Here is a 23,183-nt window from a genome sequence, read left to right as displayed (position 1 = left end):
AGATATAGATAGATGCTGTCTTTTTAATGTAGGTGGAGAAAATGAACAACATTATAGGGGTGGGCCAAAGAAAAAGCAAACTAAATAAAAGCATAAAGTGGAGTGCTGTCTATTTGGCCTAACTCACATGTGAATAGTTTGAATACTGCAAACTTCAATACAGTAACACCTCATTTGTGTTCTATGTTCTGCAGACGTCCAGCAGGTGTCAGCACAGAGTCATGAAGAGATTCCCTCCAAGCAGCAGGGGTGGAGCTCCAGTGTGGGACAAAAGAAGCTCCAGCCCACTCCTATAGAAGAAGAAGAAGAGGAGGAACTGTGGGAGCAGCTTCCAAGGTTGGAGGAGGTTAATGACGAAGATGATATAAAGTCAGAACCAGACAGCATCTTTGCTCCACTGTCAGACATGGACCACATGATGTCAGACTCTTCTGATCACAGTGACCACATCCAAAAACCTTTGACGAGTAAAAATGACACTAAAGGTGATACGAGACACCACACTAACAACAAACACTTTGACTGCTCTCAATGTGGGAAATCATTTCGACAGAAGAGTCATTTTACAGTGCACATGAGAATACATACTGGAGAGAAACCTTTTACTTGCTCTGTTTGTAAGAAGAGTTTCCCCAGAAAGCATGACATGACCACACACATGAGAACACACACAGGTGAGAAACCTTTCCCTTGCTCTGTCTGTAAGAAGAGTTTCCCCAGAAAGCATCACGTGACCGCACACATGAGAACACATACTTTAGAGAAACCTTTTAATTGCTCTGTCTGTAAGAAGAGTTTCCCCAGTAAGCCTGATATGACCAGACACATGAGAATACATACTGGAGAGAAACCTTTTGCTTGCTCAGCTTGTGCTAAACGATTCAACACTAAGAATATCATGATATTACACATGAGAACACACACAGGTGAGAGACCTTTCACTTGCTCTGTCTGTAAGAAGAGTTTCCCAAGAAAGCATCACATGACCACACACATGAGAATACATACTGGAGAGAAACCTTTTGCTTGCTCATTTTGTGCTAAACGATTCAACACTAAGTATGAAATGATGTCACACATGAGAACACACACTGGTGAGAAACCATTTAGCTGCACTGTGTGTGATAAAACATTCAGGTCTAAGTTTCAGGTCAGTAAACACAAGTGTGTAACAGTCATGGAAGCTGCAGGGATTTAAAAACACTTAGACAGTGATTGTGCTAAATGTACTTTAAAAACACAGCATGTTTAATATGAATGTATATTTTACGTTGAATGTTCTGCTTCTCATCTTCTACTGTTATATGTTGTCCTGTAATTCCTGTTAAGTTGTGTGCATTTATTAAATATTATTATGCTGCCACATTTTTATTCTATTTTCCCATTGTTAAAGAGAGGTCATCTTATTTTTTAACTTTTATTTATTTTTTCACACATTTTTTCCATTGCATTTTATTGATGTTATTATCCAATTAAAGTCCTACTGAAAGCCACTACTAGCCACCACACAGTCTGATAGTTTATATATCAATGATGAAATATTAACATTGCAACACATGACAATACGGCCGCTTTAGTTTACTAAATTGCAATTTTAAATTTTGCGCCAAAGTGTCGTGTTGAAAACATCACGGTATGATGACACGTATGATGACACGTACGATGACACGTATGATGACACGTATGATGACACGTACGATGACACGTATGAGGACACGTGTGATGACACGTATGATGACACGTATGATGACACGTATGAGGACACGTATGATGACACGTATGATGACACGTATGATGACACATATGATGACACGTATGATGACACGTATGATGACACGTATGATGACACGTATGATGACACGTACGATGACACGTACGATGACACGTACGATTACACGTACGATGACACGTACGATGACACGTGTGATGACACAGATGATGACACAGATGATGACACGTATGAGGACACGTATGATGACACGTATGATGACACGTATGATGACACGTATGATGACACGTATGATGACACGTATGATGAAACGTATGATGACACGTATGATGACACGTATGATGACACGTATGATGACACGTATGATGACACGTATGATGACACGTATGATGACACGTATGATGACACGTATGAGGAGACGTATGAGGACACGTATGATGACGCGTGTGTTTGACGTCTCGGGTTGTAGCGGACATTATTTTTCAGCCTGATCCAAGCTATAATTGGTCTGCTTTAATCGCATAATTACACAGTATTCTGGACATCTGTGTTGCTGAATCTTTTGCAATTTGTTCAATTAATAATGGAGAAGTCAAAGTAGAAAGATGTAGGTGGGAAGCTTTTAGCCTTTAGCCACAAAAACACGGCCGGTGTTTCCTTGTTTAAAATTCCCGAAGGTGAAGCTTTACTATGGAACAGAGCGGTCAAGTCAACATGGATTACGACCAAATGTCAACCGGCAGTTTTCGGTGAGAAAATTGTGGTAATAAGTTTGCTCTTATCAGCGGACATCAGTGGAGCTTCTAGCTACGTGACTTCCCTCAGAGACACTCGCGGTCAACACACCCGTGGCCACACCCCTCTGACTTTCAGGTACTATTTGATCTCACTAAAACACTAGCAACACAATAGGCTGATAAGGGATTTTCCAGAATTATTCTAGTAAATGTGTCTAATAACATCTGAATCGCTCCCACTGCAATCGCCTTTTTTTTTTCTAGTCCTTTACTCTAAATTTCCTCATCCACGAATCTTTCATCGTCGCTCAAATTAATGGGGAAATTGTCACTTTCTCGGTCCGAATCGCTCTTGCTGCTGGTGGCCATGATTGTAAACAATGTTCAGATGTGAGGAGCCCTACAACCCGTGACGTCATGCGCACATCGTCTGCTACTTCCGGTACAGGCAAAGCTTTTTTATTAGTGACCAAAAGTTGCCAACTTTATCGTGGATGTTCTCTACCAAATCCTTTCAGCAAAAATATGGCAATATCGCAAAATGATGAAGTATGACACATAGAATGGAGCTGCTATCCCCGTTTAAATAACATCTCATTTCAGTAGGACTTTAAAAGTATGAATTAATACAATTGTTAACAAAATTTGGACTCTGAGTTCTGACACAGATTCATCATCGTCATCAGAATACCGGACGAAACTTTAACATTATTTTTTTTAATATAAGTGTGACCTCATTATTCCTCGATAATCAGACTAAAATAGAGATTTGAGTACCATATTAGACTGCGGCGCATGTTGCTATCATGTTTTATCAGCCAGGAAGACAGCTTTTGTGTTTACTTTTTTGTCAGATCCAAGTTTTAATGCTCTGCTGAACAAATGAATAACTATGGCTGTCAATATGGAGGATTATATATATATATATATATATATATATATATATATATATATATATATATATATATTTAAGAACAAATTCCCTCCTTAACAGGTAGCAAAATGACTCCACAAAAAGTAAACTAGCAGCAGGACTCAGTAAATATTTTCTTAATTTTAGTTAACTATAAAGAGTAACATCCATCCATTTTCTACCGCTTATTCCCCTTTGGGGTCGTGGGGGGCGCTGGTTCCTATCTCAGCTAAAATCGGGTGGAAGGCGGGGTACACCGTGGACAAGTCGCCACCTCATGGCAGGGCCAACACAGATAGACAGACAACATTCACACACTAGGGACCATTTAGTGTTGCCAATCAACCTATCCCCAGGTGCATGTCTTTGGAGGTGGGAGGGGCTTATCCCCAGGTGCATGTCTTTGGAGGTGGGAGGGGCCTATCCCCAGGTGAATGTCTTTGGAGGTGGGAGGGGCCTATCCCCAGGTGCATGTCTTTGGAGGTGGGAGGGGCCTATCCCCAGGTGCATGTCTTTGGAGGTGGGAGGGGCCTATCCCCAGGTGAATGTCTTTGGAGGTGGGAGGGGCCTGTCCCCAGGTGCATGTCTTTGGAGGTGGGAGGGGCCTATCCCCAGGTGCATGTCTTTGGAGGTGGGAGGGGCCTATCCCCAGGTGTATGTCTTTGGAGGTGGGAGGGGCCTATGCCTAGGTGCATGTCTTTGGAAGTGGGAGGGGCCTATCCCCAGGTGCATGTCTTTGGAAGTGGGAGGGGTCTATCCCCAGGTGCATGTCTTTGCAGGTGGGAGGGGCCTATCCCCAGGTGCATGTCTTTGCAGGTGGGAGGGGCCTATCCCCAGGTGCATGTCTTTGGAGGTGGGAGGGGCCTATCCCCAGGTGCATGTCTTTGGAGGTGGGAGGGGCCTATGCCTAGGTGCATGTCTTTGGAAGTGGGAGGGGTCTATCCCCAGGTGCATGTCTTTGCAGGTGGGAGGGGCCTATCCCCAGGTGCATGTCTTTGGAGGTGGGAGGGGCCTATCCCCAGGTGCATGTCTTTGGAGGTGGGAGGGGCCTATCCCCAGGTGCATGTCTTTGGAGGTGGAAGGAAGGCGGAGTAGCCGGAGGGGAGAACATGCAAACTCCACACAGAAAGATCCCGAGCCCGGGATTGAACCCTGACTACTCAGGACTCTCGTGTTGTGAGGCAGACACACTAAACCCCCTCCCACTGTGAAGCCCTAAAGAGTAACATGACAGTGGAAATTTCACAAGAATTCACCAAAAATCGGATATTGGGAATGATTTCTTAAGATGCAGACGAACGAGGTGGCACTGAGCAGTAAAAAAAGGGATATTTATTGATAAACAAACAAAAACCTAGAGCAACAGGGAACTGTGAAGAAAACAAAACAAACTGCTGAAACCCAGCAAAGCACTCACAGGAAATGTGGAGCAGACGGCGTCCACAAATATGTGTACTAGAGCTAGACATCTAAAAGGATAGTCATCCGTGAACAAAGAATAATGTCGGGACAACGAAGGTAGCAAGAGGATCAATTTAAATAGTCTTGATTGCAAGCAGAAAAAAGGTGAGGGGAAAAGCTCGGGGACAGAAGTGAAGCAGCCTCGGGAAAACACCAACAAAACCGGGAGAGCCACCAAAATAAAAGCACAGGACACGAATTAAAACACTAAACAGCGGAAAACAACGGCCCGGTGTAACCAGATGTGACAAATGAACTGTTAGAAATGAGCTGACAGGCTATATATATATATATATATATATATATATATATATATATATATATATTCATCATACAATTTTTGACTTATTCATCATAGTGTTTTTATAGGTGTTTGGAATATTGAAGTGTGACATATTTGTATTTGTAATTGTTAATAATCCCGAAGATGAGCACCTTTATATGATATACATATTGTTAATAATCCCGAAGATGAGCACCTTTATATGATATACATATTTACTGCTTCACATCTTCTGGACCACTTCAGGAAGTATATTATTATTTACTTTATATATCATTGAACAGTTGTCTTTTATACAATTTTAAAATGTGTGACTTTATGGGTCTTTATAATCCTTTTGTAATAATGATCTTTATTACTGTCTTTTGTAAAATGATGATTGTGTTGTGTTTTATATGTATGTTCCCGGACATTCATGCAATATAAAAGTGAGAGAAAATGACTGAATTGTTGGTTGAAGGATGGTTTTGTTTTTACAAACTTACCCTTGTGGATAAAACAAAAACTCCCATTATTGTGTTTTAAAAAAATGTCATGTTTTTTTTTCTTCTTATTAATATCCCCAAAACAATATCAATATCAATCAATGTTTGGAGTGTCAGACAAAAGCCAATATTGTACATCATCACACAGTGACTTACTTTGCAAACATTCATCAAATAAACTGTTTATTGTGTTTTCTATACAGCAAGTCTTGTCTTCAATTGCAAAACATCCTAAAAATTATTTTAAGTCATCTTTTTCTTAATGAACTCCTTTGCCTTTGGAAGACTGGAAACTTTCAAGTTATGAATATATATGTTTTCTTCCAATAAAGAATAAATGGTCAATAATTTAAAAAGATGATATGCTGTAATTAGAATATTTTGAACGAAAGTCTTTATAATTGTTTAAAATATTCTGTCTATTTGCAGGTCGTACTTAATAAAATCTTCCATTCATCCATCCATTTCCTACCGCTTGTCCCTTTTTGGGGTGGCGGGGGGGTCGCTGGTGCCTATCTCAGCTGCCTTCGGGCAGAAGGCGGGGTACACCATGGACAAGTTGCCACCTCATCACAGGGCCAACACAGATAGACAGACAACATTCACACACTAGGGACCATTCAACCTATCCCCAGGTGCATGTCTTTGGAGGTGGGAGGGGCCTATCCCCAGGTGCATGTCTTTGGAGGTGGGAGGGGCCTATCCCCAGGTGCATGTCTTTGGAGGTGGGAGGGGCCTATCCCCAGGTGCATGTCTTTGGAGGTGGGAGGGGCCTATCCCCAGGTGCATGTCTTTGGAGGTGGGAGGGGCCTATCCCCAGGTGCATGTCTTTGGAGGTGGGAGGGGCCTATCCCCAGGTGCATGTCTTTGGAGGTGGGAGGGGCCTATCCCCAGGTGCATGTCTTTGGAGGTGGGAGGGGCCTATCCCCAGGTGCATGTCTTTGGAGGTGGGAGGGGCCTATCCCCAGGAGCATGTCTTTGGAGGTGGGAGGGGCCTATCCCCAGGTGCATGTCTTGGGAGGTGGGAGGGGCCTATCCCCAGGTGCATGTCTTTGGAGGTGGGAGGGGCCTATCCCCAGGTGCATGTCTTGGGAGGTGGGAGGGGCCTATCCCCAGGTGCATGTCTTGGGAGGTGGGAGGAAGCCGGAGTAGAACCCACGCAGTCACGGGGAGAACATGCAAACTCCACACAGAAAGATGCAGAGCCCGAGATTGAACTCCGGACTACTCAGCACCTGGGTATTGTGAGGCAGACGCACTAACCCCTCTTCCACTGTGCTGTCCTAATAATAAAATATTCAAACTAAAATACATTTCTCAGTCAATAAGTGCATCAGCGACCAAATGCCTTTTTCAAAGCATTGTGTTGTGATCCAGCTTCCGGATCACACATCTAGTCTGTTTGAGTCCTTTTTGTATTGTCCTACTATGTTTTGGACTCTGCCGATCCCGTCTGCTAAGACTTCCTTGTTTTGTATAGTCACCATGACAACTTAATTAGGCCTCCTGCACGCACGCCTGTTTTGAATGATTTGTGTTGTCTTTAAGACCAGCTGCTACCTCACTTCCTCCTGGTTGGTTTGTTGGCTCAGTGCCACATTTATGTCATTTATTTTTCATCCTTGTATGTACTCTGCTAAGTTTTAGCTTAGCTTCGCGCGCTCGGCTCACACTATTATCTGGACTTTGAACTCTACCCTTGCTAACGATTAGCAATTAGCTTTCCGTGCGGTGGCATACCTTTTCTTTTCTCTTTGTCAAGTGTTTTTTTGTATTTTATAATTAAAAGCAGCTCCTACCTTCACTCCTGCTTGCTCCAGTCTTTTGGCATCTAGAGGCCGACACCTCCGTGCATCGCAATGCGCTCCTCACTACGTAACACTTTGCTGCACAAAGATGGATTTATTTCTCATTTTAATATAAGAACAATTCCACAGTGGAGTATTGTGTGTGATGAAGTTGTGTTTGTAAATTAGTTTCCAGTACAACAACAATACTCTAGCCCTGACTGGAGGCAAAAAGCAAGTCTAAATAGCAGCTGGCTGATTGACACCAGGTGTGGCCAGGTGCCAATCAGCCGCAGCTGAGGGGGAACAGTGCTCAGGGAGACAAGCAGGAAACTGAACCAAAATAAGAGCGCTGACAGGAAATAAAAACAAACACAGAGAAAAAAACAAAACATAACTAAACTGTCAGTGACAAACCTGACAGACACATTTATTAAAAAAACAAGACTTCTATCGATATCTGCAGTTGCAGCATTTTGTTAATACAAAGGTGAAAAATGTAACAAAGACGAGCATATATTTAATTGAACTGTTTACAAAAGTCTATAATTAAGAAACTATCGATAGAAGTGTTTCATGCTTGTATAAGAAATCATATTCAACTTCATATATTCCAAAAAATGGGAGAAGGAAGGAGGGATAAGTATATCTGAGGAAGAATGGACAATAAAAAGGAGACATCGATGGACTTGTAGCAGCTCACCCAAGTGGAGAGTTTGGCTGGGAAAGTTTGATTCCAGCTTCTCAGAAGTCTCAGTATGATAACAACTCTCATGCCTGTTGGACACATTGTGGGAATCTAAAGGCAAACCACTAGCATGTTTTGTGGGACTGCTCTGCCAAAAAGGACTATTGGAAAGAGATACACTAAGCTCTACAGGATCTTTTCAAATCACCCCTTGAAAGTAACATTGTGTTTTTCAGACGTGCATCTCAGGATTGGCTGAAAAAAGAGAAATACTGGTTTGTAAAAAGAACATTACCAGGAAATGGATATTAGAGGAGAGCCCAACTTTGAAGAAATGGATGGAAATCACAATGGACATAAACAGCTTTTATTAATCATCAACTAAATAAATGTGCTTCATACTGGGAATACTGGCTCCGTTATGCCACGCCCCATAGGCCTTGATTTGATTTTTTCTGATTCGTGATTAAACTGTTTTTTTTTTTTTAAATGATGACTCCCTATATGTGCATAGTTTTTTTTCTATTTATTTATTTACTAACTGTTCATATTATTTCATTTTGTTATTATTATCTTTATTATTGTTATTATTATTACTTTGGTTAGTGTTTTTTTTTGTTGCTGTTTTACTGTGAGTGTTTTGCTGGATTTCAGCAGTTTTGTTTTCTTCATAGAAAAGTTGCACTGGGTTTTTGTTCTTTTACCAATAAATATCCCTTTTTTTTACTGCGCGGTGCCACCTCGTTCTTCTGCATCTTAAAAATCACTCAAGGATTTTATGTATCATTCCCAATTTACAGTTTTTGGTGAACTCTTGTGAAATATCCATTGTTATGTTTTTCTTTATTGTTAATTAATCAGTAAATTAATAAAATATTGACTTGGTCCTGCTGCTAGTTCACTTTTTGTGCTGTCATTTTGCTACCTGTTAAGGAAATTATTCGTTCTTAAATATATAAATAATCCTCCATATTGGTCGCCATAGTGATTCATTTATTCAGCTGAGCAATAAAACTTGGATCTGACAAAAAAAAACTACACACAAATGCTGTCTTCCTCGCTGATAAAACATGTTAGCAACATGCATCTGCTAGCTCATCATCGCCCCCACTTCTCAGTGTGGCAAGTTGGAGTACTACAAGAGTGCCTCTTGTAGTCAAGTGGGTTGTACTTGTATAGCTCTTTTCCACCTTCAAGGTACTCAAAGCGCTTTGACACTACTTCCACATTCACACACACATTCACACACTGATGGAGGGAGCTGCCATGCAAGGCGCTAACCAGCACCCATCAGGAGCAAGAGTGAAGTGTCTTGCTCAAGGACACAACTGACGTGATGAGGTTGGTTCTAGGTGGGGATTGAACCAGGGACCCTCGGGTTGCTGACCCGGCCACTCCCCCAACTGCGCCAAGCTGTATTTTGATTATGATAATGATGATAGTGATGTATCTGTGCAAGTGAACAATTGGATCCACAAGGGACAACAACCCTTTCCACAGACTACACACACATCATAAACATCAATCTTAGAAGTCTCCAACAATATATTTGAAGAAGACTTTAGGATTAAAAGTGAAGCTGTGAGGTGAAATAAGAACAAATGCAGCAATAAAAACAAGCAACTCCACTCACGATGGCTCTAAAGTTCAGTGATGTGTTGCCAACTTCAGCCTTTTTCTTCTTTGTTGATGTTTTGCAGTAGTTAACATCCATGATGTAACAATGCTGATAATACACAGTAGAAGATGAGAAGCACTACATACAACATCAAATATACATTTATATTAAACATGCTGTGTTTTTAAAGTACATTTAGCACAATCACTGTTTAAGTGTTTTTAAATCCCTGCAGCTTCCATGACTGTTACACACTTGTGTCTACTGACCTGACTCTTAAACCTGAACATCTTAACACACACAGTGCAACTAAACGGTTTCTCTCCAGTGTGTGTTCTCATATGTGATATAATTTCATACTTAGTGTTGAATCGTTTAGCACAAGCTGAGCAGGCAAAAGGTTTCTCTCCAGTGTGTGTTCTCATGTGTCTGGTCATGTGTTGCTTTCTGGAGAAACTCTTCTTGCAAACAGAGCAAGTAAAATGTTTCTCTCCAGTATGTGTTCTCATGTGTGTGTTCATGTTTTTCTTTCTGGAAAAACTCTTCTTACAAACAGAGCAAGTAAAAGGTTTCTCTCCGGTGTGTGTTCTCATGTGTCTGGTAATGTCAAGCTTTCTGGTGAAACTCTTCTTACAAACAGAGCAAGTAAAAGGTTTCTCCCCAGTATGTATTCCCATGTGTCTTGTAAAATGACTCTTGTGTCTAAATGATTTCCCACATTGAGAGCAGTCAAAGTGTTTGTTGTTAGTGTGATGTCTCGTATCACCTTTAGTGTCATTTTTCCTCTCCAAAGGTTTTTGGATGTGGTCACTGTGATCAGAAGAGTCTGACATCATGTGGTCCATGTCTGACAGTGGAGCAAAGATGCTGTCTGGTTCTGACTTTATATCTTCACAATGCTCTCCATCAGCTTCTGTGATGTGTTGACTTACAAGCTCCGCCCCTCTGTTCTCCTCACTTTGACTGTGATGAAGCTGTAAGGACTGAGCTTCATCTTCATCATTAGCCTCCTCCAACCTTTGAGGCTGCTCCCACGGTTCCTCCTCTTCCTCTTTAATGTGGGAGGGGGCCTGTAGCTCCTTCTGTCCCACACTGGAGCTCCACTCCTGCTGCTTGGAGGATATCTCTTCATGACTCTCTGCTGACACCTGCTGGACGTCTGCAGAACATACAACATAAATGAGGTGTTACTGTACAGAAGTTTGTAGTATGTGAGCTAGGCCAAATAGACAGTGATGGGCAACCAACCTGGAAAATGTAGTAAGCTAAGCTACAAGTTACTCTCAATTAAATGTAGCTCAGCCATCTTTAGAGAATTGTAGCAAGCTACACTACACACTACACTGCAAAAGCAGCGTAAAAATACCTATCATCTCAAACAGGTAAATTCCCAAACAAAATGAAAATAGCTAAAGTTGCACCAATTTATAAGACTGGAGACAAACACCAATTTACAAATTATAGACCTGTTTCTTTACTTTCACAATTTTCTAAAAATCATTGAAAAACTGTCCAATAACAGATTAGAGAGTTCATAAACAAACATATAATATTAGGTGAGAACCAAAATGGATACACAGCTAATATTTAAACTTTGTTGGCTGTAATAGAAATGACATAAGAAACTACCAATGGAATAGATAGTAAAACCAAATATGTGGCAGCAGTGTTTATGGATCTACCTAAAGCATTTGACACTATTAATCACAATATTTTAATCAAAAAACTACAACGGTATGGCATCAGAGGTTTGGTCTTAAACCGGATTAGAAGTTATTTAACCAACAGGAAACAATACGTGAAGCTCGGCGAACACACTCCTACAACACTAAATACATCCTGTGGTGTACCTCAGGGATCAATACTAGGACCAAAATTATTCAACCTATATATAAATGACATTTGTTAAGTTATAAAATATTTAAAATTAGTATTATTTGCGGACGATACGACAGTGTTATTTTCAGGAGAGAACAAATAAAAGATAATACAAATAATAGAAAAATGTTTAGATTAAAAAGATGGCTGGACAAAAACAGACTCTTTGAATATCGGTAAAACTAAAATAATGCTATTAGGTAACAGTAGAAGGGAAAGTCAAACACAATTACAAATAGACGGAATAGAAATTAAAAGAGTAAATGAAACCAAATGTGTAGGTATAATGATTGATGATAAATTGAACTGGAAATCTCATGTAAAAAATGTACAACATAAAGTAGCAAGAAGCACATCAATAGTGATGAAGCAAAACATGTTCGGGACCAAACATCCCTTCATATTCTCTACTGCTCACTAGTGTCACCATATCTGAGTTATTGTGCAGAAAAATGGGGAAATAACTACAAAAGTACACTTCATTCATTAACTGTGTTACAAAAAAGATCAGTTAGAATAATACATCATGTTGGATATAGAGAACATTCAAACCCTGTAATCATCCAATCAAAAATACTGAAATTCCACCACATAGTGAATTTGCAAACAGCTAAAATTATACACAAAGCAAACTATAACCTGCTAGCCAAGAATGTACAAAAAATATTCTCAAAAAAAAAGGGGGAAATATAATCTTAAAAAATGCAATTGAAAACATTTGTACAACACTTCAGACCTTCAGTATATCAGGATGTGGAATTAAATGATGGAATGGATTAAGCAAAGCAATAAAAAATGTACTAAAATGATCCACTTCAAGAAACTCTTCAAACTTAAAGTGTTTATAAAGTAGAAAGAAGAACAACCATAATAATAAACATTCTGAATTTATGTCATCCATCCATCTGTTAATTTTCAAGATAATCTTACTCATCTCACCATATGAAATGTAACTTACTTCACCGAGTATTATCTATTTAATTTTATTGTGATTACTTATGGAGTATATTGTCAATAAATTGAGAACAGGAAGTGAACAAAATTTTTATCAACTGTTATGTAAAAGAAAAGGGGTAGGATTAAATAAGCTCTGCTTCTTCCTACTCCTTTTCCAACATGTTGAAAAGACAAACTGGAAATTGTGATGTATCATGTTGTATGTGTGATGTATCATGTTGTATGTGTGATGTATCATGTTGTATGTGTGATGTATCATGTTGTATGTGTGATGTATCATGTTGTATGTGTGATGTATCATGTTGTATGTGTGATGTATCATGTTGTATGCATGCATGTGTGATGTATCATGTTGTATGTGTGATGTATCATGTTGTATGTGTGATGTATCATGTTGTATGTGTGATGTATCATGTTGTATGCATGCATGTGTGATGTATCATGTTGTATGTGTGATGTATCATGTTGTATGTGTGATGTATCATGTTGTATGTGTGATGTATCATGTTGTATGTGTGATGTATCATGTTGTATGTGTGATGTATCATGTTGTATGCATGCATGTGTGATGTATCATGTTGTATGTGTGATGTATCATGTTGTATGTGTGATGTATCATGTTGTATGTGTGATGTATCATGTTGTATGTGTGATGTATCATGTTGTATGTGTGATGTATCATGTTGTATGCATGCATATGTGATGTATCATGTTGTATGTGTGATGTATCATGTTGTATGCATGCATGTGTGATGTATCATGTTGTATGCATGCATGTGTGATGTATCATGTTGTATGTGTGATGTATCATGTTGTATGTGTGATGTATCATGTTGTATGTGTGATGTATCATGTTGTATGCATGCATGTGTGATGTATCATGTTGTATGTGTGATGTATCATGTTGTATGTGTGATGTATCATGTTGTATGTGTGATGTATCATGTTGTATGTGTGATGTATCATGTTGTATGCATGCATATGTGATGTATCATGTTGTATGTGTGATGTATCATGTTGTATGCATGCATGTGTGATGTATCATGTTGTATGCATGCATGTGTGATGTATCATGTTGTATGTGTGATGTATCATGTTGTATGTGTGATGTATCATGTTGTATGTGTGATGTATCATGTTGTATGCATGCATGTGTGATGTATCATGTTGTATGTGTGATGTATCATGTTGTATGCATGCATGTGTGATGTATCATGTTGTATGTGTGATGGTTCATGTTGTATGCATGCATGTGTGATGTATCATGTTGTATGTGTGATGTATCATGTTGTATGCATGCATGTGTGATGTATTATGTTGTATGCATGCATGTGTGATGTATCATGTTGTATGTGTGATGTATCATGTTGTATGTGTGATGTATCATGTTGTATGTGTGATGTATCATGTTGTATGTGTGATGTATCATGTTGTATGTGTGATGTATCATGTTGTATGTGTGATGTATCATGTTGTATGCTTGCATGTTCCAAATAAACTCAAACTCAACTCAACTAATACTTGGTCGATATTCAAGCCACAAAATGCAAATGGAGTATTGTTGGCCATTTTTGGATGGTTAGAGAGGACCTCCCATTGGCTCCATTGCAAGTGCACTTTTATTTACATTTATGGGCTGGGCGATATATGGAATATACTCGATATATTGTGGGTTTGTCTCTTTGCGATATAGAAAATAACTATATCGTTAGTATTGGAGTACACCTTATCACGCAGTTGCTTTTACAGTTGTGGTCAAAATTATTCAACCCCCACACAATTTTGGTGTTTTAGCAAGTTGGACATTTATTCCGTATTTTGTTTTTGGCATATCAAGTAAAGATACATTAAATAGACAAATGCAACTTGAATTACAACATTATATTTTGTAACATACCAAACAGTGTCATTTCTCTTAATATCATGACAATGACAAAATTATTCAATCCCTTGAAGATCATAACTCTTAAGAACAGAATTTGAATAAGGTATTTTCAATCAGGTGTTGAAAACACCTGTATATGTGATTAGAACCATAAGGAGCAACAATTAAACTGATTGAAAAAGACTGTGATGCTCAGCTTCTTGTAGATGGTCAATGGTGTATTTGCAACATGGTGAAGTCCAGGGAGTAGTCAAAGAAGTCAAGAAAGGAGGTCATTTCTCTTCATGAGAAAGGATATGGATATAAGAAAATAGCAAAGACATTACACATTCCAAGAGACACAGTTGGGAGCATCATTTGCAAGTTTAAAGCTAAAGACACAGTGGAAACACTACCTGGGCGTGGTAGAAAGAGGATGCGGTGTGCAACTGCTGTCCGGTATTTGGAGCGTACAGTGGTGAAAATCCCCGGGTAACAGCTGAGGAACTACAACAGGACATTGCAGAGGGGCGAACGCAGGTTTCGTCCCAGACAATAAGGTGCGCACTACAAGATGAAGGCCTCCATGCCAGAACTCCCAGGTGCACACCACTTCTGACTACCAGGCACAAGGAAAAATAGACTCCAGTATGCCAAAAATCATCTGGACAAACCCCAAAGGTTTTGGGAAACTGTTCTATGGAGTGATGAGACAAAAGTGGAACTCTTTGGGCCTATGAATCAATGTTATGTCTGGAAGAGAAAAAATGAAGCTTACAAAGAGAAGAACACCTTGCCTACTGTTAAGCATGGTGGGGGGTCAATCAGGCTCTGGGGCTGTTTCTCTGCCTCAGGTACCGGGAATCTCCAGCGCGTTCAAGGCATTATGAATTCTATTTCCTAGCAGGATATATTAGCTGCAAATGTCATGAAGTCAGTGAGGAAGCTGAGGCTTGGGAGACGTTGGACCTTCCAACAGGACAAGGATCCCAAGCATACCTCCAAATCAACATCAGAGTGGTGGCAGAAGACTCTGGAGTGGCCAGACCTAAATCCTCTAGAAAAGCTGTGGTGGGACTTGAAGAAGGCAGTTGCAGCACACAAGCCCAAGAATATGAATGAACTGGAGGCCTTTGCCCAAGAGGAATGGGCTAAAATACCTGGAGATGCTTGCAAGAAGCTTATGTATCACCTTTGAAGGATGTCAGTACTGTTCTACTAAGTACTAAAGATGCATGGAACTAGGGGCTTGAATCATTTTGTCAATGAGATATTAAGAAAAATGTCCTTTTTTGGTATTTTGTAAAATACAGAGTTACAATTTAAGTTGCATTTGTCTATTTGACACATCTTTATTTGATATGACCATAAACAAAATACAGAATAAATGTCCAACTTGTTAAAACACCAAAATTGTGTGGGGGTTGAATACTTTTGACCACAACTGTAGCTGCAGGCATTACACTACATCCTCTTCTCACTCTTTCTTGTCTCTCCTTCTCACAGAGACATAAAACAAGCGCACCTTTTTACATAGGTCACATACTGTCGCGTGTGCAACGTCATACGCCCTCGCAGAGCAGACAGGTGGCGGCATGGTAAGGTAAGCTGTGGTGCTAATGGAGTGGTGCTAGTGGTAATACAAGAAAAAGAAGGTGCTAATCTGGTAACAAATGAAGGAATAATTAATTCCCAAGAAAAACAGCAGGGAGTCCATCGTCTGGCGGTGGTTTGGCTTCAAGCGGGAAGATGTTGAACAGACAACCGTAATGTGTAAAGTATGCGGCAAAAGTGTTGCTACAAAAAGTAGCAGCACTGCTAATGTGTAGCATCATTTGAAAAGTCACCCGCTAGAGAAAAGTCACCCGCTAGAGAATGAAGAGTGCTTGAAACTCTGCATGTCAACATCTTAGTTTGGTGCCACACCCACAAAATGCCAAAGCAACCATTTCCACATCAACACCATATGAAAAAAATAGTCAACAACAGAAGGAGATAACGTCCGCAGGAACCTACCACATAGCGAAGGACATACACTATTTGATTTCCTATTTTGACCCGGCAGTAATTCAAGGCAGGCGCATACTATATGCCCTGCGGCAATTCAAGGAAATACGGTAAATCAACCGTTGTGTCTTTCATAATGATTGTGAACGATAGAAAAATTCCCCAAAAATGTGTGGTTCCCCTCTAAATTCTAGTGACTAGATCTAAGACTTGAGGTGTATGAACATGAAGTGATGAAGGACAAAGGTCTTGTAAGACAAAGTGAAGAGTCCAGCTGTGATGGATTGAATGCCCTGAGAATAAAATGTTGTGCTTACTTGGACTGTGATGAAGCTGTGAGGACTCAGCTGCTTTGTCTTCATGCTCTTCAGTCTTCACAGAGACAACAGTCAGTGGAAACTTGCTGACATTAGCCTCCTCCTGTCCTAGAAGACACTCTCCCTCCTGGCTGATCCACACTTCCTCCTCTTCCTCTTTAATGTGGGGGGGCTGTGGATCCTCCTCTTCCTCTTTCATGTGAGGGGGCTGCTGGACGTCTGTTGGGTAAATAAGTAAATAAAATGAATAGAGAATAGAAAAAGTTTTGGACTGACACTGTTAACACAATGACATTATTTGTGGTCTTTTGTGTGTTGTGTTAAAAGTAAGTAGCAAAAGAACCAATAAAAACATGTGAAATACCTATTTGTTTCCTAAATTAATTCAAAAGTGGTACAGTGAGTACAAAAACAGACTTGGAAATGTGATGATTCTTCTTCGGCATGGTAATGCCAGTGTGGTTCTTCCAAGGATGCGTCGAAGCAGAACACAACAAAGGTATGATATAAATGGATCTATTAAATAATAAAAAGGCTAGGAACAAAAACACTGGTGTAAAGAGAATGCAAACAAAAGACGCTAGCAAAAACACGTTTTACTATGTGCCGTTTTATGGAGTATCTCCATCAACAATTCCTCTTTTTCTCCTTTGCCCCCCCCTCTCCCTTGTGGAGGGTTTGAGCTGGGGGGGGGGGGGGGGGGGGGGTCCGGTGGCCACGGATAAAGTACTGGCTGTCTAGAGTCGGGACCCAGGATGGACCGCTCGTCCAGAGTCGGGACCCAGGATGGACCGCTTGCCTGTGTATCGGTTGGGGTCATCTCTGCCTTGCTGATCCGCCTCCGCTTGGGATGGTTTCCTGCTGGCTCCACTTTGGACGGGACTCTCGCTACTATATTGGATCCACTTCGGACTGGACTCTCGCTACTATATTGGATCCACTTCGGACTGGACTCTCCCGGTTATGTTAGATCCACTATGGATTGGACTTTCACAATATCATGTTAGACCCACTCGACATCCATTCCTTTCGGTCCTCTCCAAGGTTTCTCATAGTCATCATTGTCACCGACGTCCCATTGGGTGTGAGTTTTTCCTTGCCCTTATGTGGGCTCTACCGAGGATGTCGTTGTGGTTTGTGCAGCCCTTTGAGACACTTGTTATTTAGGGCTGTATAAATAAACATTGATTGATTGATTTAGGAATTGGAGACCATCTATGACTCGCTGAAGGAAATTCAGTCACCTTTATGTTCTTTTAATAAATCAAGTGTTGACTCCTTTGGTTATTGAAAATAAATGTTTACATTTACTTATTATTGCATGTAAGTCAGAATCAGGAAGTGAATTTATGAGATTTGATGACAGTATAAAATGTATTTGGTGAGTGTGTGAGCTTAGTGTAAACATGTTGATACAGGTTTACATCTTCTTGGGGACTGGAACACAGATATGTCCTGAAAGGATGCACCCATTTTTAAAACCTTCACTAAGCTGTGCCACCAACATTGTCTCACTTAGCTCATTAAGCAGACTACCAGGGTGAGTGAGTCCTTTTAAACCTTCATAGACCTCCTTGTTACTTCTGACCGGTCTAAGATCACCACAAGTGGAACTACTGTATGAGGCTAATGTGATCATTCCATCATGTTCTGTACCTGTAAAGAATATAGAACCGAGGCTGACAACCACAAAACCAGCAAAGCTACAATCCTCAAGACCTAGACTAGCAAGACTTTCAATGACAAACTGACAAATTAAGACTCGCTCCGTACTTGCAAGTACACAGGTCTTTGGGTCAATTCCTAACCTTAAAAAAGTAAATAACTTCACAGTCAAAGTGGGTGACAATATTATAACAAACAAAAATTAGATTAACTTTCTTGGCTGCATCCCAGAGACTAATCTCTCCAGTGAAAAAATGACTACTCAGGTAGTGCAAGAATCAACCGACAAATTCTGTTCTTACTAGTGTTGTCCCGATACCAATATTTTGGTACCAAAAAAAAAAGGGACCACAAAAAAGTGTATTATTGGCTTTTTTTAAATAAAAAAATATTAGGGTACATTAAACATGTTTCTTATTGCAAGTTTGTCCTTAAATAAAATAGTCAACATGCAAGACAACTTGTCTTTTAGGAGTAAGTAAACGAACAAAAGCTCCTGATTTAGTCTGTTGGCATATGCAGTAACATATTGTGTCATTTATATTCTATTATTTTGTCAAAATTATTAAGGACTAGTAGTAAAAAAAGGATTATCAATCTACTTGTTCATTTACTGTTAATATCTGGTTATTTTCTGTTAAAACATGTTCTATCTACACTTCTGTTAATATGTAATAATAATTTATTTTTCTGTTGTTTGGATACTTTACATTAGTTTTGGATAATACCACAAATTTGGGTATAAATCTGATACCAACAAGTTACAGGATCATACATTGGTCATATTCAAAGTCCTCATGTGTCCAGGGACACATGAACACAGAACTCAGGACATATATCCTGAGTTTATAAACATAATATAAACAAATGAAAATAAAAAAACGAAAGAAGATGTGATGGCAAAACATTTTGATGTAATCATAGAAGTAGTACTTTTTAGAGGCGGTATAGTACCGAATATGATTAATGCAGTTGAGATAGGCTCCAACACCCCCCGCAACCCCAAAAGTGACAAGCAGTAGGAAATGGATGGACGGATAGTACTGTATCATGGTACTATACCAATACCGGTATACTGTACAACCTTACTTCTTACATCGTAGGATCACACCGCTGGTGGGTAGAAATACACTTAAGACTCTAACACAAGCACTCATTTAACCCCACTTTGACTAGAGAGTTCATGTTTGATACCGTGACGCCTTAAAAGCCCTGAAAAACAAACTCCAGACAGCTCAAAACAAAATGATTGAACTTCTACTCAACCGTCCATCTCGGGCTCACCTTTCCACCAACTATTTCCTTAACATGGGGAGGCTCTTGGTGGCCGACAGAGAACATCTTCTTGCAGTTGGTCTGGTGTAGAAGATACACCATACCACTAAAATACCCATGTACCTGTCTAGATACTTCAAAATATATTCACCATTATAACACCAGAGGTAGTTGTACACATCACATTCAACCCAGATTTCACTCCAAAAAAAGGTTCTAATTAGTTTGCCTGCTACATCACCAACATGTGGAAGTCCCCATCAAAAAGAAAACATATCACATGTTGCGGCTACTCATAACTGGGAATATACAAAGCCTTTTACCTATTGAAATTATATTCCATTCACTTTCTTGCAGTATTTGTGTCTACTTTCTACACAGTACTGTGTTATGAGTTAAAAAATACTTCAACAAAATCAAGCTCAAACTTTCTTGTAGCAGTGAATATGTACCGTGATGAAAGTCTACCCTTTCCTATTCAGACTTCTCACAACTCCTTCAATCAATCAATCACACATTGTTACAAACTGAGAGGAACATCAACCTCAAACTGTCTCCTTTTCATGAAGAATCTAAATCCAAGCATTGCATCATCCCCACAAGACCAAGCATCTTCCTATTGAAGAAAAGAGTTGATAATGAAATATAAAGTTAGTAGAGATGTGAGAGTAAGAAGTCAACAAACCTCTTCTGTGTAACACAACTTGATGTTTCTTGAAAACAGCGTCCAGTAGTTGATGTTGTCGCTCCTTCTCCTCTTTTGTTGGACAAAGTTCCTCCTCATACTTTACTATGGCTCTTTGGCACATTTTCAAACAATCAAACCACTTGACACTCACATTTGATCTCTACTTAGCGATGTGTTGATAACGTCCGCGTCTCTTTGTTAGCAGCTAACAAGCTAAGCTAACTAGCGAGCTAAGCTAACTAACAAGCAAAGATAGCACGAGAAGCGGCACAGTGCTTCTAGCGCATCGAGACGACTTTATCCTTAAATAAAGAATCAAAGATATATTTTATGCGCCTTAAATGTTTCAAACTGGATAACAAATAATAAGACTGACTTATTAGCGTCTTGCTCACTTCTTTCTCCTTCGATGTGCTTTCACGACAGTTGGCACATTTGACGTTACAGAGCAGTGCTGCTCTCCGTTTACCCCGGAAGCTGGGAATGACGTCACAGCCGAGTGGACGACGAGGTAGCTCTATATAAGATATTGCCTGCTGTCACTGTTACCATGCTTTTATAACCTGTAATATTTATTTGAACAACAATGTGATACAAAAGAGTGTCTTTTTTTTCAAAAATAAATTGAATGTATATCAGACAAAGCTTTAATGTTGGGGTTCAGTGGCGCCCCCGTGCGACATTCATTGCAATGACAAGAGTGAAGGTGCTAGAAATTGTAGCCATACTACTGCCTGATTTTTTAAATCTAGCCTTCCACATCTTTTATTGTTGTTCCATTTTACTCGCAGGTGCTAAATTTTTATGTAAAAAAAACACATGAATAAAACATTCAGATATTACAGAACGTGATGTCGCAGGAGCTCTGTCATCCATCCATCCATCCATCCATCATCTTCTGCTTATCCGAGGTCGGGTCGCGGGGGCAGCAGCCTAAGCAGGGAAGCCCAGACTTTCCTATCTCCAGCCACTTCGTCCAGCTCTTCCCGGGGGATCCCGAGGCGTTCCCAGGCCAGCCGGGAGACATAGTCTTCCCAACGTGTCCTGGGTCTTCCCCGTGGCCTCCTACCAGCTGGACGTGCCCTAAACACATCCCTAGGGAGGCGTTCGGGTGGCATCCTGACCAGATGCCCGAACCACCTCATCTGGCTCCTCTCCATGTAGAGGAGCAGCGGCTTTACGTCATTAAAACAAATCGTAAATCCAGGAAGTGACGTGCACTTTGCGCATGTGTGGATTTATCGTGTCGTGAATTAATTTCAATTTTTAAAAAGTGTGAAACATTTGTTCTAACACACAAAAGTCTCTTTCTTACGTTAAATCCAAATTCTCACATTGTGTTAATGATTTGAATTTATTAATTCAATCTTGGAAGATTGTACAAAATAGAAAAAGCCCTCAAAGTACTATATTTATTGGAATTATTTAAGTGGTTTTAAATAAGCACGTGTAAGTTTATTATTTATTTATATATTTTAGTCTTTTTCAAATGGTCTCTCATATTTACTTTTATTTGAACAGGTTTTGTCTGTAGGAGGATTGGATTTAATGTGATGTTTGAAAATATTGAAAAAACATTGACTCGTATTGTATTGAAAGTACCTTAATGTGTCTAAACATTGTTTATGTATGTTTAATTGTTCAATAAAAAATAATATACATACTCAGAAGCAAAACTTTAAAAAATAGTAACAAAAATGAGCAGAAGCATTTCAATCATAAGAAGAAGTGTCTATATTTGAACTAACACAACTACGAAGCAAGTTATACAATCCCTTGTATTGTCACATCTTGACTCCTGCCCAGCAATCTGCTCTAATGCATCTAAACAAGATCAAAATCAAATCCAGCTTACCCAAAACCGAGCTGCCAGACTAGCTCTCCATTGCTCATTTAGGACCGGCGTTGAGATCATGCATCATCAATTGTGTCGGATGACAGTTGCTGAAAGACTAGCGTGTAGTTTGATTCTATTTTTAAAAAACATCTTTACATACCATAAACCTGTCACACCGCGGTGAGTGAAGTCTTGTCTTGGTTTTTCAGTCTTGTGATTTACATGTTTTATTTTGAAAAGCAATCCTCTTGTTTGAGATCACAGGCCCTTCCTCTTGTGTCACCAGTCTGACGTCATCCCTGACCCTTGATTGTTCTCACCTGTTTCCCATGATACTCATATCCTATTTAAGCTCATGCCTTGTCTTGTCCTGGGCCAGATCGACTCATTCTTACGCGTCTTTCTAGCGTCCGTGCCCATGTCTATGTCTATGTCTATGTCTATGTCTATGTCTATGTCTATGTCTATGTCTATGTCTATGTCTATATCCTTGTCTTGCCTTTTTTCCTGGTTTTCTTCTTTGGATCGAGAAATCATTTTTGCTGTAGTTTTGAGTTAACTTTTTCCTCCTTCGAGCGCCCTCTGTTATCCTTTGTCAACCTAATTGGTGAGTTTTTGTGTTTTCTAAAGTCCGTTTTTTGCCTCATTGATTGAGTGATTTTTTTGTTTATCCATATTTAGTGGACATATATAGTTCCTTTTGTTTTTCCCACCTGTTGGAGCGCTTTATGTTATTCTTACATTTAATACGCCCTTTTTGTTAGTTTATTCTCTTGTTAGTTACTTACTCCTATTTTTTGGAGTGATTTTGATTGACCTTTTTTCGGAATGATATTCCGCGTAATTATTGTTTATTCTTGCGAAATACTTTTTGCTCTGGAGGTAAAAAGTCATTTCAAAATAAAAGCTTTATTTTGGAACTTCCTCTCTGCATCTGGGTCCTCTCCTTATTCCGAGTCCTGACAGTACGATCTGGCCAGTATGGACCCAGCAG

At 39.7% G+C, this 23,183-nt stretch overlaps 2 protein-coding genes across 2 annotated transcripts in view; one reads left to right on the top strand and one right to left on the bottom strand.

The window, feature by feature from the left end:
- LOC133543780 (gastrula zinc finger protein XlCGF57.1-like) overlaps nt 1–1,518 on the top strand; it is a 41,033-nt gene extending 39,515 nt beyond the window's left edge. The window contains exon 3 of the mRNA XM_061888567.1: nt 195–1,518. Within this exon, the coding sequence (XP_061744551.1) occupies nt 195–1,198 (1,004 nt within the window). The 3' untranslated portion in view covers nt 1,199–1,518. The remainder of the gene's footprint in view (nt 1–194) is intronic.
- Nucleotides 1,519–8,520: 7,002 nt separating this feature from the next.
- LOC133543782 (zinc finger protein OZF-like) lies at nt 8,521–20,777 on the bottom strand. The gene is made up of 3 exons (XM_061888569.1): nt 20,350–20,777; nt 16,725–16,943; nt 8,521–10,860 (listed from the first exon to the last, which is right to left on the bottom strand). Exons 1-3 carry the CDS (start codon nt 20,471–20,473, stop codon nt 9,923–9,925), a joined length of 1,281 nt encoding a protein of 426 aa, XP_061744553.1. The 5' UTR covers nt 20,474–20,777; the 3' UTR covers nt 8,521–9,922.
- Nucleotides 20,778–23,183: the final 2,406 nt, after the last annotated feature.

The sequence above is a fragment of the Nerophis ophidion genome, linkage group LG26 (assembly GCF_033978795.1).
Source record: "Nerophis ophidion isolate RoL-2023_Sa linkage group LG26, RoL_Noph_v1.0, whole genome shotgun sequence".
Classification (NCBI taxonomy): domain Eukaryota; kingdom Metazoa; phylum Chordata; class Actinopteri; order Syngnathiformes; family Syngnathidae; genus Nerophis; species Nerophis ophidion.
The sequence above is the reverse complement of the archived record's forward strand: the minus strand, read 5'-3'. Positions and strand labels throughout refer to the sequence as shown.